The 18877-nt window shown below is 39.7% G+C and overlaps 1 protein-coding gene across 1 annotated transcript in view; it reads right to left on the reverse strand.

Annotated features, from left to right (window-relative positions):
• Itk (IL2 inducible T cell kinase) overlaps positions 1-18877 on the reverse strand; it is a 63017-nt gene that overhangs the window by 26795 nt on the left and 17345 nt on the right. The window contains exons 2-7 of the mRNA XM_027938619.2: positions 16703-16807; positions 15192-15273; positions 13334-13462; positions 9996-10036; positions 6107-6258; positions 1021-1086 (exon numbers count right to left, since the gene is read on the reverse strand). Coding sequence (XP_027794420.1) covers positions 1021-1086; positions 6107-6258; positions 9996-10036; positions 13334-13462; positions 15192-15273; positions 16703-16807 — 575 coding nt within the window. The remainder of the gene's footprint in view (positions 1-1020; positions 1087-6106; positions 6259-9995; positions 10037-13333; positions 13463-15191; positions 15274-16702; positions 16808-18877) is intronic.

Below are 18877 nucleotides of genomic sequence, written 5' to 3' on the forward strand. Positions count from 1 at the left end.
ATATATTGTACCTCATCAATTTAGTTCTGACATTCTTTAATTTTTGCCTGAATAAGTTGATACCTTGTTATTTAAACTTTATCATTCCTTCTATGTTCTTTAATTAGCCCTGGACTATGAAAAAGAGTCTTCTCTTATTTATTTACTTACTTACTTACCTATCAATCTAACTATATAGTATACATTCTTATTTGATTCAATGAATTATAGTCCATTACTGTCATTATTTATTCTGATACTTAAATTGTTCCAGTTTAGGTCAAAGGGAGACTTTTAAAGTGACTTACCTGTCCATTTGACATGTTCAATTGTGTACTTTTCTATTTTCTGGATCAAAAAAAATATTCCTGTTCTTTCCCTGCCCCAATCCTGGAATCCTGAAGCCATTTCTTCAAGAAGTTCTGGTTCTTTTCAGTGGGGAGTATTATTTAAGAATCAAGACCTAGTGGTAGGTGTATATGTTGCTACTGCGATGTCTTGGCTTCTGGACCTTTCAGGCCCTGAGCTAGGGCATTTATGTACATGGTGAGTACTTTGCATATTATGATCAAATTTTGTTAAACATTCAGCAGTTTCATTAGAATTACATCCACACGGACTTTCTTCTAAATGATGGTTTAGCAAAAACTTTACACAATCTGAACAGATATTTAATATCTATCTGTTAACCTAGTATTGGAAGCATTGCATTAAACCATATTTTATGTCCATATCTGATCTAGTGTTGAAAGTATTTTTTTTCTTTTCAAGTAAGATCAATATTCTTGGGATTCTCAATAGAAACTTTTATTTTTACCACAATCTTCTCAGGCACCTGAGAATCACCCTTTTGATAAAAGGAGAGGGCAGCATGTGGACTACCATCCTTTCTTATTTAGGGTGGACCTTTATCATCCAGCAGGTCAGAGAATGGAAAGAAGACAGTAGGCCAAGAAAAGAAACCATCAATCAATATTTTACTCTTAACCTAGGGAGAATTCCTTAGTACCATATTTTTCAAAAACAAATAAAATATCTTACTCATAGGTTTCCAGGTTATTAGGAGATTTTTCCACCAGATAACTGCTTGGTACATATCCTTCATGCCTGTTAAAAAGGAAATTAGTGTTTAGACTAATACAGAACTTTTATATCTTGGTTTTATAGGTTGAAGTCTCACATAATTTAGTGTTTGTGATATTTTAAAGTTTCCAAATAAATGTTAAAAGTAACAATTACTTGTTAGTTGTTAAAAGCAATTGATTTCACTGCTAAAATATAAAATATAATAAATAACAAGAGGCTATTTTACTTTAAAAGCTTTGCTTGCTGCTGTCCTCATTGCAAAATTTCCTCTACTGGAAAAAAAAAGATTAATGTTCAGTCTCTATTTTCTATAATGAAGCATTTTTGTGTGTGTAATATCAGCATTTTTTCCACTTTAGTGCTATCATTTTATAGTCAGGAAACCAACATAATTAAAAATTTTAAAAATGACTTTCCAACCACAGGTTCTGAAAGATACTTCCAGTTGTATCACATGCTTTTAAATTCAAGGCCTCCCTAGTTGAGTTTCTTCAGATACATAAACATGAGAAAATAGAATAAGGTCAGGCTGGATTTGGGGGTGGGGGGTCACTTTTCAGTAGAAATATGTGCAGTTTGATAAAAACATAATAAAAATAATTATATATATAATATATATAGTATATATATGGTATATATAAGGAATACATACATATATATACATATATATGATTATATATATTATATATATATATATATTTATATATTTTTATATATATATATATATATTACACTTGTAAAGAGTTCTGTAGTTTTCAAAGTACTTTCCTATCCATGATTTAATTTAAAACCAGAAGGTGAGAACAGAACCCCTGTCATTCTCTGGTTTCTGACTTATAAAATGAGATGCCTGAACTAGATTATACATATAGAGTCCTTTCACACTTTGCCAATGTATAAAAAGATATCTGATATTTTCTTTCTTCTTGCCCCATAAAGTGTTTTAATTTTTAAATATAAAGCCAATTTTCAATCTAGTCATTATGTTTCAAGGGGAATGTGTAATCTATATTACAGAGTTATTTTGAAGAATGATTAAAATAGGAATACAGATGCCAAATACAGAATGATTATCTTACATCTTAGTAAGAGATTGCTAAATAACCATGGTACACTTTGTTTGGAGAATTGACATTTGGCCTCAGGATCATCCTTAATATAGTGCTCTTGGCAGCCATTGCCAAATGATGGAAGCCATTTTGTTCTGAAATTTGTCATTTCTTCTCTCTCTCTCTCTCTCTCTCTCTCTCTCTCTCTCTCTCTCTCTCTTTATTGGTTCTTTTACTTATACATGAAATTAGAATTCATTTTGACAAAATTATACAAGCATGGAATATATTGTATTCTAATTAGGCACCCATTGTTGTGGAAGTACACAATGGTGGGATTCACTTAGGTATTTTCATATAAGTACATAAAAAATTATATCAGATTAATTCCACTGTCTTTCTTATTCCTATCCCCCACTCTTCCCTTCATTCCTCTTTGTCTAGTCTACTGAACTCCCCCCGCATTATGGTTTGGCTCCCACATATTACTGAAAACATTTGACCTTTTTTTTGTTGTTGTTGTTATTGTTTTTTTTTTTTTTTTGATTGTCTGATTTCACTTAGCATGATTGTCTCCAGATTCATCCATGTATTGGAAAATATCATAAAGTCATTCTTCTTTCTGGCTGATTAGTATTCCATTGTATATATATCCACAATTTCTTTATCCATTCATCTGTTGAAGGGCACATAGGTTGCCTCCATAGCTTAGCTATTGTGAATTGTGCTGCTATAAATATTGATGTGGTTGTGTCACTGTAGTATGGTGACTTTTAAATCTTTTGGATGTATGCTGAGGAGTGGGATAACTGGGTCAAATGGTGGTTCCATTCCTATTTTTTTGAGTAATCTACATATTGTTTTCCAGAATTTTCCCTGTTTCTTGCCACATCATATATTTACAATTATATTATCAGAATAAATAATATATTTGCTGTTGAATAGAATAAATGTATTTTAATAGCCAACTAAAACTGGGTTATGTACTCAAATGATATTTATTCTTATCACTTTTATGTGGATATATAGAAGTTACAAAGCTCTTTTGCTTTCCATAATCTCATTGATTTTTCTCAGCACTGTGAGAAAAAAGCTGATATTATCATCTGCATTTTGCAGATAAAGAAATGAATTCACAGAGCAAGTAACCTGATTATAGTCACACATAATAAGAGTGGCTGATACTGAAGTCCAAGTCCTCTCTTCCATCTCGTGTACTTTCCACTGTGCCACACTATACAGGAAGTCCTTTATAATGCCCTTGAAGTGCAGAGCTGAGCCTTCCCACAGGCCACTGAACAAAGGGTAAACGGTCATTTGAGGAAGGAAGACCTAGAAGAAAAAATTCCCTGACACATTTGATATGATAAATAATGTCCATTGATTGAACTGATGAATTTCTGAGTAAGTTCATTTGTTTGTAGTTACAGGGATTTTATCTGCTTCTCCCCAGAACTGGCAAAGAGAAGATGAAGGGAGAAGCCATGATTCATCTAGAAAGGGCAGCTCCAGATGACAAGCTTTGGGATCTGTTCTTAAACTACCTGCCTCTCAAACCACAGTCGTCAATGTGATCACATCTTGCCTACCTTCTTCTGCCTCCAGCTTCCCCTACAGTGGGGTTGATAAGGATCCCTAAAGGGAGGACACCTGGAGAATGTAAATTTCTGTGGATGCTAAGTCATGCCTTAATCTTAAATGCATTCATGTCCCTCTATTTTTACCCATCAGATTGGCTTTTCTTCCTTCCTTTCTCGGTATTTATTTTTATTTTTTGAAAATTTAAAGTGTTGGGACTTCCTGTTGGAAGAGTATGAATTTGGCAAGCTTTTTCAGGATATTATCTATCAAAATTAAGATATCACATACTCTGACCCAGAACTGTTAGAAATGTGATATGTATGTATTTACACACACACACATAAACAAACACACACACACACACACACACACACACACACTGGAAAGATTGCCAAGATGCTAACATACATGAACAAAGCAAAATCTTCATTATAGCCTTGTTTGAAATAACAAAGAAAAATAACCTGGAAACTGAGTGTTCATTACAAAATTATTACAATTTAAAAAAATTTTTTTAGTTGTTGATGGATGGACCTTTATTTTATTCATTTATTTATATGTAGTGCTGAGAATTGAACCCAGTGCCTCACACATGTGAGCAAGCACTCTATCACTGAGCCAATTATTATAATTATCATACATTCTAAAGCTGTACAATTGTGTTAAAAGAGGTAGATTAGCATATGGTGATATGAAAAGATGTCTGAGATACAACACAAAAGTTTAAAAGAAAGGTAAAGGACAGAAAGAATCATCTTAAGGCAAATGAACAAAGGATGGATTTGTATCTGTATAACTTTCTTGTCCAACACACACAAGAAAGTATTAATAGTGATTACGTTTGTAATTGATAGGGAGGGAAAATAAAGGAGAGCTTATTTTTCATGCACATTTCTTTCTATTTAGTTTATTATTTATTTATTTGCAGTGCTAGGGATCAAATTCCAGGCCTAGCACATGCTAGGTAATGGGTCTGTCACTAAACTACACCCTACTTTTTTCCTTTTAGCTCCCCAAATCCCCTTGTTTTTGTTGTTGTTGTTTTTAAATAAAATATTGGCATAGACTATCTAGATGTTGCAATGCTGGAATGTTCTTTTTCATGTTTTTAAACTAATAATAACCTCATACTTGAAACATTTAAACCCCTAATATGAACATGTAAGAATGTTAACACAAGCCAGGTGTGGTGGTGCACACCTGTAATCCCTGTGGCTACAGAGGCTGAGACAAGAGGATCACAAGTTCTAAGTTAGCCTCAGCAACATAGCAAAGGGCCTAGGGAATTTAGTGAGTCCCAGTCTCAAAATACAAAATAATAAGGGCTGGGGATGTGGCTCCATGGTTAAGCACCTCTGGGTTCAATCCCTCCTGGTGCCAAAAAAATAAAATAAAATAAAATAAAAATATGGGGTTGGGGCTGTGGCTCAGTAGTAGAGCACTTGCCTACATGAGTAGAGCACTTGCCTACATGTGGAAGGTACTGGGTTTGATCCTTAGCATCACATAAAAATAAACAAATAAAATAAAGGTACTTTGTCCATCTACAACTATATTTATTTAAATGTTAATACAATGTTTTTATTTGCAAAATGTTGAAAATAACCCTAATGTCTAGGAATTTGCTAAATTAGGATACATTTATGTGCTTAACCTATGCAATTATTCAAATCATATTCTGAAGAATATTGCAGGGGTTGGCTAAATACCTCAGATAAATTAAAAGGAAAAAAATAAAGCCGTATAAAGCAGTGTGGATCTCATGCATTTAAATTAAGCAGTAATAACTAGGTCAATGCATCCCAGAGCATTCTGAAGGCTAATAATAATAATTTGATACTTCAGATTAGTGAAGGGCTATGAGACATTTTCCATTTAAAAATTCTATGGTGAACAATCATTTATTCATCCAACTTTATTTTCTGCACCCATAATGGATTGAATAGTTCAATGGCTGTGGTCACAACTAAATCTTCAGAACCTTATTTCTGATGCTTCCTGATATAACCACACATCTGCACCATCTCTACACACCTTTTCTTTCCACTGAAAATCAGCACTTCAAAATGGTATATACCTTCAGCCTTACTTCAACACTCAAGAACAACAGTGCTTTGCAGAACAAGTTGCCAATCTCCCAAATTGCTGGAGTCAGTGGAAAAACCCAGGGGGTTTTCAGATGAGTTTAGGGCTGGGAATGTACAGGGAGCAGGCAGAGAAAGTGGCTACCTTCCGGCCACTTCTGAGAATAGCAAAGATTCCAGTCACCCCTTCCTCTCCCTCCTGCCTCTGTTCTCCTCTCCTCATCAGTGAGGTGGGCACACTGAGGGAGGAAGGACAAGTAATTCTGGTATGTTCTTAGTTTCCACTGTACCTCAAATGCTGGGACAGGAGCCATAAAGATGCCTTACCCATTCTTGTCTTGAACTCTCCACCAGTGGATCTCAGAACTGTCCAGTAGGTAGTACTCTTCATTGCGCTGCAGGGCAAGTTCCTGGGGATCGTTGGTTTGGTAGTCATACAGGGCAATAACCAGGGTTTCTTCAGGTTCCTGCAGGGATCGCTAGGGAAGAGGTGCCAAGACCAAGCAGAGTCATAAGAAGGAGGTAAAGGTCATAGCAAAGACAGCAAATCCCTGCATTGTAACTTGCTTCTGGATCTATGCCAGCTCAGCCCACCAGCTCCTGCCAACCCCTAAGGTATCTGCAGAGATGATCTATTTTTCTCTAGTTAGCTTTCTTTATATGTTAGAATTATGATGCTGAATAGAACTCAAAGGATATCAGTGCCCAATTTTTTCATTCTACCAAATAAATCCTGACAACAGTGAATGCCAAGCAGTCACATGCTTTCCACAAGTCTGCTGATTTCTCTGCCTGCACCCTGCCATAGGCTGCAGCCTCTCCACCAGAGCATCATGCTCCTGTGAAGGAAATGCAGGTGACACTAAGCCATTCGGTCCATGCTTTGCAGATTTGATTTATGAGTTCATCCCTAATCCATTGAATCATGTTGGAGCTGGGATTCCTCTGAGAGAGATCATTTAATCCATTCTTTCATTCAGGATGGGGATACAGGCCCAGATGGGGAAATGAACACAGCCAGTTTAGGTAGAAGTAGTCTTAAAATGCTATTAACACATAGGCTCTTTCTTTCACTTGAGACTGTCTAGCCTATGTCTCTGACCTGCAGTACCTTTCTTAGGATGAAATATTAAAATGAAGAAAAGACTAATGCAAACAATCACCAGAGTTCAGGATGGGCATAGGTTTGGGAATGAGGAAACATTGGAATGATGTAGTTACTGGCTAGAATGTGGCTTAGTGTCAGGAAGTCACAAGTTCTCTGAGTACATTAAAGTATTTGGTAGTATAAAAACACTGGAGTTAAAAAAGAAAAAAGAGGCTTGTCTTACTGATGTAGGCATGTCATCCTAGTGCAGCTCAGATGCAGATCTGAAATCCAGGTATTTGTGGAGTTTGTGAGGTGGTGGTGTACTGGGTACTACAGGTAAGAGTTGATGGACATGAGGCTTTTGCTGAGGAACTAATGGGCAAAGAAATTGTGCTCAAGGGCCTCTGAGGAAATATAGGAGGGATATGGTATGGCATTTGTCTCCTGATAAGTCCATCTCACTGGTTAATTCTTATGAAGAGAAAGGTCAGAGCAGATTTCTCAAATAATGGAGGCATCCTTCTAAAAGTGTAGCACAGGACATCTGGGGGGAATATTAGGAATGTTAAAAAATTTGAGGTATGCTACACTACAAAATGCTCTTCGGTGCCCTACAACTTTTGAATGTCTTTTTAAATATTCTTCTGGTGAGAAACCTGCTTATAATTATGATATGTAAGAAGACCCTAGGCCTAGATCCTACTCAATCTAAGACAGAGTACTGAATTTCCCAGGAATGCTACTACCCAGTGCATGGAAGAGCGCTTACACTTTGCTTAACTGAGAATTTTACCAAGAATTTTTAACTATTTTGAAAAATCACATCACAAATATTAACATTATATTTGGGTCATCAGTAAAACATTCCTGCATCAGTTGGGTTCCAGCTGTCAATTTCAGTGGAATTCTACCTATAGGCACAAGCAATTGGTTATTCCTCCTTCTTCAAGTACAGCCATGCCACAATATTGATATAGAGTTACGTGCTATATATTTTTTTTGTTTTTAGTACTACACTTACATCACTTATTGATTCTTTTAAAAGGATGTTTAGATAGGTTGTGTTATTTTTGATTGTCTTTTCAGGATAACAAAGGGATCTTTGTAACATATTTGTCATAAAAAGGGAACAATGGGTTTGATAGGGTTAGGAACCACTAGATTAGAGTAAGAAGATCAAGGGAAGACATTTGTAGAAAATGATGGACTTTGTGCTCAAAAAGGCTGCTTGGAAGCTGAGGGGGTACAGTGAGGCTTAAAGTAGATGAGGGTCCCACGTCCTGGCTTCTCTGCTTTAAGCCTCAAAACACCCCTGATCCCCAAGAGCTCTCTTGGCCCCAGATGGGGAGAGCTCCCCTGGGCTGAGGGGCCCTCCTAGACAGCCTGGGTGGCAGTGGCAGGGGTAGAGTAGGGAGTGAGGGAGAAAGGACATAGGCAGACACAGTTCTGAGTGGCCTCTTAGGAGGCTCTTCTGGGTTGACTGGGAGGCGTCTTAAGGATGAGCTGAGCTCCTGTAAATAAGGGGGCCAAAAGGAAATGGAATTTGGACTTCAGCAGAAACCATGACCTTGTTTGCTCCCTAGAGAGGTCTGGGACTGTCTGACCATGGAGATTCTCCATTTTGACCCCAAACGGCCATCCTTCCTCTCTGGAGGACCTCTCCACAGTCTTTTCTCTTACAGCATGAGGCCTAAAACAGCTTAAAAACATTGTTCTCCTCAGGTAAGAGAGCAAGCAGGTAAAAAGAGAAAATGACTTCAAGCAGCTCAGAGTAAGAGAAATGTTGAAACCGCTTTAGAGGTGTGATTGAAATTAGAGCAATGGTTCAGAAACCCTGTGGTCACAGTGTTCAAAACAGTATGGATGCTGCTCCTTCAGGTCTGAAAAGCCAAATGGCAGAGTCCGAGGGGCGATGGACTTCACTTTCATGGACACTGAGAATAAAGCAGGGGCAGACTGACTTAGGTTGAGTGGAATGGGTTTGGGTGGGATTGCCAGGGGAACCATCTGCAAGTGAGAGCAGAGGGGTTCCAAACCACATCTGCAAGGAGAATGTTAAAGCAGTCTTCAGAGGGCCAGTGGAACTAAAGTAAGGAGCTCATTTTCTGCTACAGTAGCACAGCTCTTCCCTGTTGTGAGGGAGTAGGCTGATGACAGATCTAAAAACCAGCCTGAAGTTTTCAGGATTTAGATCTTCCTTCATGGGGAAACTGCCAGTTTTGAAATGTCACCACGTTGGCTGTTGGGGGTGGGGGGAAGCAGAGCTCAGTCTTCAAGAAGAAGCGTGAAGAGTCAGAATTGGTAGATTCTGGAATAGAGGAAAAGTGCTTAAATGTAGGTATTGGGAATTATATGACCAGAAAATGAAGGCCAATTCTTTCCTGCTTTTTGTTTTTGTTTTTTCCTGTCTTCTTAACAATCTTCCTCAGAGTTGGTGCTGTACCATGGAGTCATATAAATCAGTATATTACAGATTCTCAAACTTGAATGTACCTTAGAATCACCTGGAGGCTTATTCAAAGGCACACTATAGGCCCCTACCCTAGATGTGTAGATGCAGCAGGTTTGGGGTGTTGCCTGAGAAGCTGCATTCCTGTCAGGCTCCCGAGCAATGCTGATACTGCTGGTCTACGGACCAACCACTGAGAACCACCACTCAAGCTAAAGACCAGCACACCAGAAACTGCATCCTGCTAAGTGTGCTTTGGAAAGCCTCCAAGACATCTCTTGGGACTTGATTACACAGGCTCTAAAATGAGAATAAAACTATAACCCTCTGAGGTGGGTAGAAGAGATACTTAGTTTTAACACAAATAATGAAAAATAAGGATATGCTTCATGACAGAGTGTTATCAAATTTATATCTCTAGAGTGCTAGTATGTCAAACCACAGAGTAAATACACAGTTTAATATCTGTGATTATAAAGTGAAAACGGAGAGGTGGGGCTTCAGCAGCCGAGTGGCCCTTGAAGTGGACAGACCCACGAAAGAGCACAAAAAACACGCTGAGTTGTGCTGAATCGCCAGATCTGCGGTATCTATCCAGGGTTTGAGAAGCATGGGCAGTGCCCTTGGGCCTGCAGCTCTGTCGGCCCACCTATGCCTGGAGCTGGCTACTCACTCACCCTGTTATCTTCAGGAGTAGGAGGAAGAGGCTTCTTTGAAGCTGAAACAAGAAAAACAGAAAAAGAAGGTGAGCATGAAACTCACTGGGCTCAACCGGAGGTTGGGGGCCTTTCAGAGAAAAAGGGTGGAAGGAAAACAACAGAGGGAAAGGGGCCAGAAGGAGATGACGAGACACATAGAAACTAGAGTTGGCCTTGGCAGAGCCTGTTTATCTCTTTCACCGCTAGTTTCCAATTACCTTTTCTAGAAAACACTAGAGACTTCTAGAAATTAATATTCTGAACTTTCTGTATTCCCAGGAAAAACTTGACTGGGGTGGGGTGAGTCTTGAGCCGTTTTCTGCAGGTACAGAGACTTCCACAAATGTATGTGCCACCTGCTAAGGCCAGGAGTGGGAATTGGTGACTCAGGGGACAGTGACTCACTGGTTTCCTGGTGTGTTGTGGGCCTGAGGAGGGGGTGGATGAGGTGGGAGGTCATTGCGCTCCTCTTTGAGTGGGATGAAATCTGCTTTTAATTGGCATTGAAAGGCCTCTGAACTTGTTGCTTTCCCTAAACTACAGCCCATCTCTCTCCACCTCACTGTCTGCCTCTCTCTACTTCTCTTTATGTCTCCATATCTCCCTCTCTTTACTCTCTTTCCTCCTTCCTCCCTTCTCTGCTCTCTCTCCTTTTCCTTCTCTTCATCCTTTCATCTCTCCATCTCCATCTCTCACTTTTCTGCTTTGTGGCACTGCGAAGGTCAGGGCTGGCATGAATGGGCCACCATTGTGTGTCTGTGTGGAGAAACACATATGAGGGTAGGTGAGAGATGGCACAGGCTTCAGCCCAGTGCAAAGATTGCTTTCATCATTAGAGATTAGAAGGAAAGGGGTTATATAGGCAGGCAGTGAGGCCTCATCTCAACATGAAGTGGACTTGCACTTGGACAGCCCCCGTCAAGGGATGTGGGAGAGGAGATGAGCACATTGAGGTGTAGCCCAGCCCTGTGCCAATTCCTTAAGCAAGGGCAGGCTGGGGTATGAACTTGGGCTTACAATTAATAGACAAGGATAACACACACACTAAGAAGAATAGTTCCTACTGCACTCAACATGAGCCGGAGACTGGTGGTCTGACCTCAGCTCTATCAATATAAGCTGTGTAGCCTTGAGCCCCTTCCAGCACCAGACATTCTGTGACTGGCCTTTTTCTTTTTCTGTGGCCTTGTTCTTTCCTTCCTTCCTCTCCCTATGTGTGACCATGGTATGAAATGTGATTAGGGCTGGCTCTCATTACAGAAACCAGTGATGCTGTGGGTTGGTGTGGCAGGATCTATTTCTACTCAGCCATTTCTGCTGCTTTGCAGATACTCACACTGTCCTATCTCAGCCTCAGATTCTTTCCTCCACAAATAAGAAAGACTATTAGACACAGTTAGCATTTATTGAGAACTCTCTAAATGCCAGGAGCTATGCTAAGAGCTTTTCACAACCCCGAAAACCTCCCAGCAACCACACAAAGTATAGGAACCCTGTCTACATATGGTGGGTGAGGTTATTTAACTGAGGGTTGAGGAGATGCTCAGAGGCGGAGATGGCAGTGGGATTGCAGCAGGACAAACCATTAGCAGGTGGCTGCACAGCACACCCATGGAAGTGGCTGAGAGTTGCTAGGTCTAGGTTAATGTCGGTAGGAGCTTGACATGACCAGCACTAGTTATGGTGAGTCAGTCCGATGCGCCTAGCACCTCAGTCAGGTGTCTAGGATTCAGCAGAGAGAACATATGTGCATACTGCAAAGGAATAGTTGCAACATGCACATTGAAAACTGCAAAATGGAAACACAGATTCAAGGAATTTTAGAGTTGGAAGGGGCCATGGGTATTTTTTCATTTTCAGCCCCTAAGATCTCTCCTACCATTTTAGAGACAAGGGCATTGATGGTCAAGTGACTCATCTGAGGGACCACAGCACGGTGCCAGTAGGAATTTGGAGACTAGATTTCTAGTTCGGGAAAGGGCTTCCACTCACTGAGGCAAGGCTGCCCCATGCTGCTATTGTAGTAGCTTCTGCCCGCACTGAAGGTTCTGTTTTTTTTTTTTTTCTCATCACATGCTGCCCTCCCAAGTAGAACCAACAGGGCCAATGTGCACGATCACTGACTTCTGAAGCTCAGTAAATATTCTCTGGGGCCAATGGACTGGTGACCTTGAAAGACTTTCTTTCCCGAGGGGGAAGGTGAGAGGTGGTGGTTTCTTGAGTGGTGCTGAGACAGGCTGTGACTCAGGAAGCCACGGAAAACCCAGCCACATGTCACATCCGCCTGCTGTCAGTCTCAAGTATTAAGTTAGTGAAAGAGAGAGAGAGAGAGAGAGAGAGGAACGAAGGGAGGGAGAGAGAGAAAGAGACAGAGAAATGAGGGGAAAGGTAGCCATGGTAGGAGAGTTTAGAGAAGAGGAAAGTGGGAGCACCAGCTTTCTTGGGCCATCCCTCATTCAACAATGGATTTGCAGAGCCCTTTCCAGCATGAATGCTCAAGGCCATCCATTTCTTTACCATCACACATCTACCCTACAAGGCTGTGGGGAACAAGAGCAGAACATGCCATGCAAGTCTATTAGAGTGAAGCTGCACTTTATTAGAGGTTAAGGTACTAAAGTTATAATATAAGATATAATCAAGTTGCTGTCCAGTTCCCAGGACTTCAGCCTTTGATGCCAAAGACCAAGAAACCACTTCTCTTTTCACTTTGCTTTTAGACCATAGCCTCCTTTCCTCTGAGAGTGTGTAAGTAAAGAGCAAGTTTGATGGGTAGTAAAATAAAGGTACTTTCCTCCCCTCTCCCCCAAGGGTATAGAGTTGAATTTGTGTAATTAGACACATATGCGATGTGATGCCACTTTAACAAATAATTAAGAAATACAAATAAAACATAAATAAGTATAGAAATAATGAATAAGTATTATGTACTTCTTAAGGCTGTCAATATAAACTTAAGATTTAAGTAGACTACACCATCAAATTTCCTACCACTAGGCTATATCTCAAACTTTACTGTGCACACAAATCTAGAGATTTTTGTTAAAATGCACATTCTGATCCAGTAGATCTGGGACGAGACCAAAGAATTTGCATTTCTAACTAACTCCCAGGTGGTGTTGATGCTGTTGGTGTGAAAACCATGCTTTGAGTAGCCAGGAGGTATATAGACACCGACCTTGAGATGAATGAACATGAGCAGAGTGGAGGTAAAGAAAGATGATTCCCCTCTGAAACTTCTGAAAATGTAGAAATTCACATCTAATCCTTGACAGCCCAGTCCTTTCTCAAAGAAAAAATGGAATTCCCAGTCTTACCATTCTTAGTTGGATCATACTGGGCACAGCCTACTGCAAGCTTCTCCAGCTGAGAACAGCACCTCCACCTCCCATCCATCCAGAAATTAGGATGATACTTGGACACCAAACTATTGTTGTTCCTCGTTTCTGAAAGGGATTGACACCACAGAAGAGTTATTTCCAGGGCATTCTTTCAAGGATCATCAGTGTCATAACCTTCCTGTTGTGTGATCTGAGCAAATATTATCCACAACATTCAGAAAAATGGCAAATAAATTCACTGTGCTATCTACTGGGAGAACACGTGTTAGATTTGGGATCTGTGTTCTTCTTTGGTTCTGCCTCTAACCTGCTGTGTGTTCCCAGGTTGGGCAAACCCTCATCTGAGCCTCAGTTTCCTCCACTGTGCAATGAGGTTATTAAACTGAATCAGTGAACTTCACAAAGAGGATTTAGGGGCAATGGGAAGTCTGAGAGGGTAGGATTCCCACCTGTTCATCTTCTCACTTCAACCACAACAGTTTTGCTTTTAACCCTTCTAGCTGTGAATTTGAAATAAAATTCTGGTAGGAAAATAAAGGGACTCTGCTATTGGAAAAAAAAGAAAAGAAAAGAAAAGTATAAGACCCACAGAACTAGCCAGTTGATCACTAATGCTCCTTCCAGCTTCAACATCCTATGTGTAAAACCCCTGCACAGAGGGAGGGTGCCAGTGGTTATGCTTGGACCCTTTTGATTACTTTTTAGTGTTTGTTCTATATGTCCCATGATGTTTTTAATAAGGGCACTTTCCGGCTTACCCTGAACTTGCCTGTTCATATCCCATTTGAGACTCAAAACAACAACCGTGGAAGTAGATAGCACTTGTAAGTTTATTCTCAATTTTCAGATAGAGGAATCATGGCTCCAGAGATATAAAGAAGCTTGCTTCTCCTTAGTCCTTGCAGCTACTTAGAGACAGATTAATGTTTGAATCCTGATCTCCTGACAAATTGGGTGCTTCAGGCTAAAAGACCATAATAGTCACACAGATCCAGTGCTTTTTTTGGAGGGGGGGTGAGTCTTGTTCTAAGTGCCTTACAGGCCCTAACTCATTTAATTGTCCCAAGAACCTCATGACTGTTATTAGTCAAAATTTATAGCTGAGGAAATAGAGACACACAAAGGTCAAGGAACTTGGGCAAGGTCACACATTAATAATTGGCTAAGCTGGAATATTTACCTTAGTGACCTGGCTCTATATGCCATAGAATTAAGACACTGTGCAATTATGTCATCAGAAAAGTAAGGCTTAAGAAATGCACTTTTTGATGGCCTGAATGGCTTAAAAGTTAGCTAGTGTTTATTGGATGCTGACTATAACCAGGATAGTTTCAAAAGTTTTTCTCACATCAGGTTTTAGAGGCAGATTCTGTTATTCGCTCCTCCTCTTCTTGTTTAATAGATGGGGAAACCAAAACTCAGAGCAGCTAAGAACTTGCCCAAGATAGGAGAGTAAATGGAAGAGCCACACGTTTAACTTAAATAAGCCATCCAACCCCAGGCCACACTCTTATTTCTCACTTGTAGCAGGGATTACAAACTTTTTCTTAAAAAACCAGAGAGTAAATATTTTAGGTTTTTTGCTGAACAAGAGAAAAAACGTGTGTGTGTGTGGGGGGGGGGGGGGCGGGGTTCTTATTTAAGACTTTAAAATGGGCTGTTTAAAAATGTATAAATCTTGGTCTTAGGGTAAATACTTGGGACCTTATCAACACCAAAAGGGAGAAATGTTTGGGGTTAGTTGCTCTCAAACCACATTCTACTCTATTGTAGAACCCTAGCCTACCATAAGATGAAAGGTCTCAGTGACTCAATGGCACAGGAGTCTGATTACCTTCTTTAAGGGCCAGCACCCAGCGCTGCCGGCTCTCACGGTCTGGAGCAAACACATACAGTAGGTAGTTGTCGTGCACAACCTGGGGACATACACAAAATCCAATGTGAGCAGGGTGCCCAAAGATGGGTGACTGACAGCAGACACATCTGGCTTACTGGCTGAAGGAGGGGTCTCCAGTGTTTGTCATTGTTCATATAAGTAAATCTGGGTAATCAGGGAACTGGTCTCTAAGATGTTTTTATCCAGATGTTTAGGGGCTGTGCAATCAGAGGGTAAACATCCACATCTTAGGCTGCTTGTCTGAGATTCTATGCCACACAAGCTACTGCTAAATTAAAATAGGAGAAATTTCTCCTCTTGACTAGATAGCATGTTTATTTCTCCATGATTAAAAAAAAATCCTTACAGCATATGTAAGAATAAGTTATTAGATGACAAATGTATAATCAGAACTTTTAAAATTTCTTATTTTAAATAGTTAAAGGCTCACAAGAACTTCCAAAAATAGTACAGAGTTCCTGTATGCTTTTCACCTACCTTTCCCCACTGATAACATCTTACATAACTGTAGCATACTTTCAAAGCAGGAAATTGACATTAGTACAATACTATTAGCTAAATGAGAGATCTTTGAATTTCATCAATTTTTTCATATACTCATTTGTCACTGGGATTTTTAACACCTGGGAAATTCATGTGAATCCTTTTACTTTTGCTCTTGAAAATTCCAACTTATAGGTGCCAATTTTCTAGTAGGAAAAAAAATATTTTCTATGACACATTTAGTATGGAATATTCACCCCTCATGTTGGCAAGTAAGTATGGGATGTGCAAGGAGATATCCACATGTTTAGAGCCATAAATGCCAAGAGTGATAAGTCAGACGTACTATAGGTACCTTCCTCCAGCTCTGTTCAATAGAACTTTCTGCAGTGAAAAATAGTCTATAATCATCTGTGTCCAACACAGTATGTACTAGCCACATGTAGCTATTGTACATGTGCAATATGGCCAATGTGACTAGGGAGCTGAATTTTTAATATCATTTCATTAATTTAACCATCCACATAAGGCTAGTGGCTACTGTGTTGAACAGCACAACCATCTTCAGATAGTTCTTTAATTGCAAAATTGGAATCTTTTTCCCTTAAAAACCTTGAGCAATTTATAACCAAGGATCACAATCTGTTGTCCCACATCATGAGTAAATGGCACGGGAACATTAGGTGGGGCTCTTGAGAACAGCTCACTCTTCCTCCAGGTGCAGAGTAACTAGAACTTTCCTTGAGATATGGAAGAAACGAGAGAAAAGAGAATGAAAAAAAAACAACCTTTCAAGATTTTGTGCTTAGCCATTGCTGAATGAATGTTACAGCAGCTTTCTCATGGCTTGGTCTAAGTTCTAGGGCTGAAGAGTTATTTTTTCTTCACTTTCTCTCACAATGACTGAGGATTTTAATCATGGTCAGGGAACAAGAAACTATCTGCCCTAGGCCTGGTAGACTTACCTGAAATGGGTACTTATAGTGGCATGGGATGCTAATGTCACTTTTCACAATCTCAACACATTTGATTCGAGAGAGTTCAATGGAGCCCTTCAATGTACGCTTTTTCTGTGAGAAAAAAAAAAGTAGATACCATTTAAGTAGCAGATAAGACAATATTTTTAACTGGAATGCTTCTAGAAAGCCACTGCTAGATGAGTTCCATTACCTTTGTAAATTAACCCCAATGTTCTCAACCACAAAACCTAAAGCTGCCTCCTGGCCTTCAGTCTGATTAAATACAGTCTGAGAAAAGCACCGAGCAGACTTGTTGGAGAATGTGCCTTCTGAATGGTCTTCTTGACAAAGTCACTATACAGTCTCATATACCCTCCCTGTCCTGGTGACAAATAGAAGTATTTGCAGAACTCGTAGCTGGGAAGTGTTGTTCATTTTCCTATGGAAATGAACTAAAGAGTTGCCAATATTCTCTGCTGTGTGCCCATCCAATGACATTTTTCACACAGTAATTTTCACCTAGGCCTGACCTGGGTGGTAATGGATGCTATGAGTGGCATCTTTCTTTCCTGAGTCTGGCTTCTCCATGTCCCTTACTTATTCACATTACCACAATTCCTTTCTATTCTCTGTAACTATCCCTCCTGTCCCACTTTTCCCCCTTTCCATTAAATCTTACAGGCCCATGTCTCATTCCCTTGGAAGCTTGCTAGATATATTTCCCTGGTAATTATGGTGTTTGTGATTTTTAATGATGTTACATGTTGCCCATTTGTAAGGGTCTTTATGCTTGGAAAATGGATCCCAGGGGATGGGATGATTCCTTACACAATGGGACCGATTCTATTGGTAGGCTGTCAAGCTTCAAGGAAGGCTAGTTAGGGAAAGGCTTTTAGATAGCAGAGGCTTTTCTCAGGTGCCTACAATTAGGCTGTCATTGAGCACAGAGTTTAATTCAGCTATGCCATTGCAAAACATATTGTAGATTGTCCTTTCTAAAGAGGTAGCAAATGGTGGTAAAATCAGTATGATATTGGAAAGGAGAGGTTTAAAGTTGGGCTTTGCCTCTTATCAGCTCTGTGACAATTCATCTAACCTTCTAGAATCTTGGTTTCTGTATCTTATGAGAATAACACCACCTACCTTTTAAGGAGTTGACTAGGGAATAAAAATATGATTATATACACAAATTGCCTGGTTTATAACAGGTGCCCCTCAAAAAGGGTACCTTCCCAAATACAGAGGCTAAGGAAATCCTAACGACTACAAGACAGTCATTATACACAGATGTACTTGGTTATCACTGAGATCCATGACATCATCAAATTCTCCAGAAGTGACTGCAGTCTTAACTTCCTGCCTTTTGATCCTCAGGCTGGAAGCAGATCTTTGCTTTAGTAGTTGAGGCACAGAACTGAGGTGAAAAAACTCAAGAGCTGAGAAATAGACCTCATCAAATACAGGGAAGCTTTGTGGTGTGTCTTTTTAAATTTTCTTATAAAAACTATTTTAAGCATTTTTGAAAACCAAAATCTATCCATGTTTAGAAAAACAACAACAACAACAAAAACGACCCAACATGGAGATATGTGAAGAAAATATTTATAATGCCTTATTGTCTAGCCTTCTCTAACCCTGAGGTAGCCCAGGGAAGCCACTTGCAATGTCGTTTTCTTTCTCCTGTGCATTTATAGTACACACACACACACACACACACACAAACACACACATGAGTATCCACTCACATATTGGTTTAGATGTTGCTTTTGTAATTTAACATTACAAGGTCTGTCTTACAAACCTCTGCAAACATGTACCCTTTGAACTCAAACTGACTTCTCATTTAGAGTCTTCCACAGCTAGAAATACATGCCCTTGTTCTGCCCATAATCATAGTTCTTAGGAATGGCTGATCTGTTTTGCAAAACCAGAAGAGCACAGAGGAGCTAGCTGCCTTTTCAACACCCATCTGCAACTCTTATGAGCAAGGAGCCTGACTTTGAGGTTGCCCTGTTTCTATCGCTATGGGTTTATTTCCTTAGTATATCTCGTAAAATGAAACAAAAGGCTCATGGCAGCATTGTGAGAACTCTGTTGGCTGACATTTTTGTGTTTGAAAAAGACTTAAGTTCAGAGCTTTTTGAAGGGCCGAGACCAGACATCTGTGCCATCTCCCAGTGG

The sequence above is a fragment of the Marmota flaviventris genome, chromosome 5, assembly GCF_047511675.1.
Source record: "Marmota flaviventris isolate mMarFla1 chromosome 5, mMarFla1.hap1, whole genome shotgun sequence".
In the NCBI taxonomy this organism is placed as follows: Eukaryota; Metazoa; Chordata; class Mammalia; order Rodentia; family Sciuridae; genus Marmota; species Marmota flaviventris.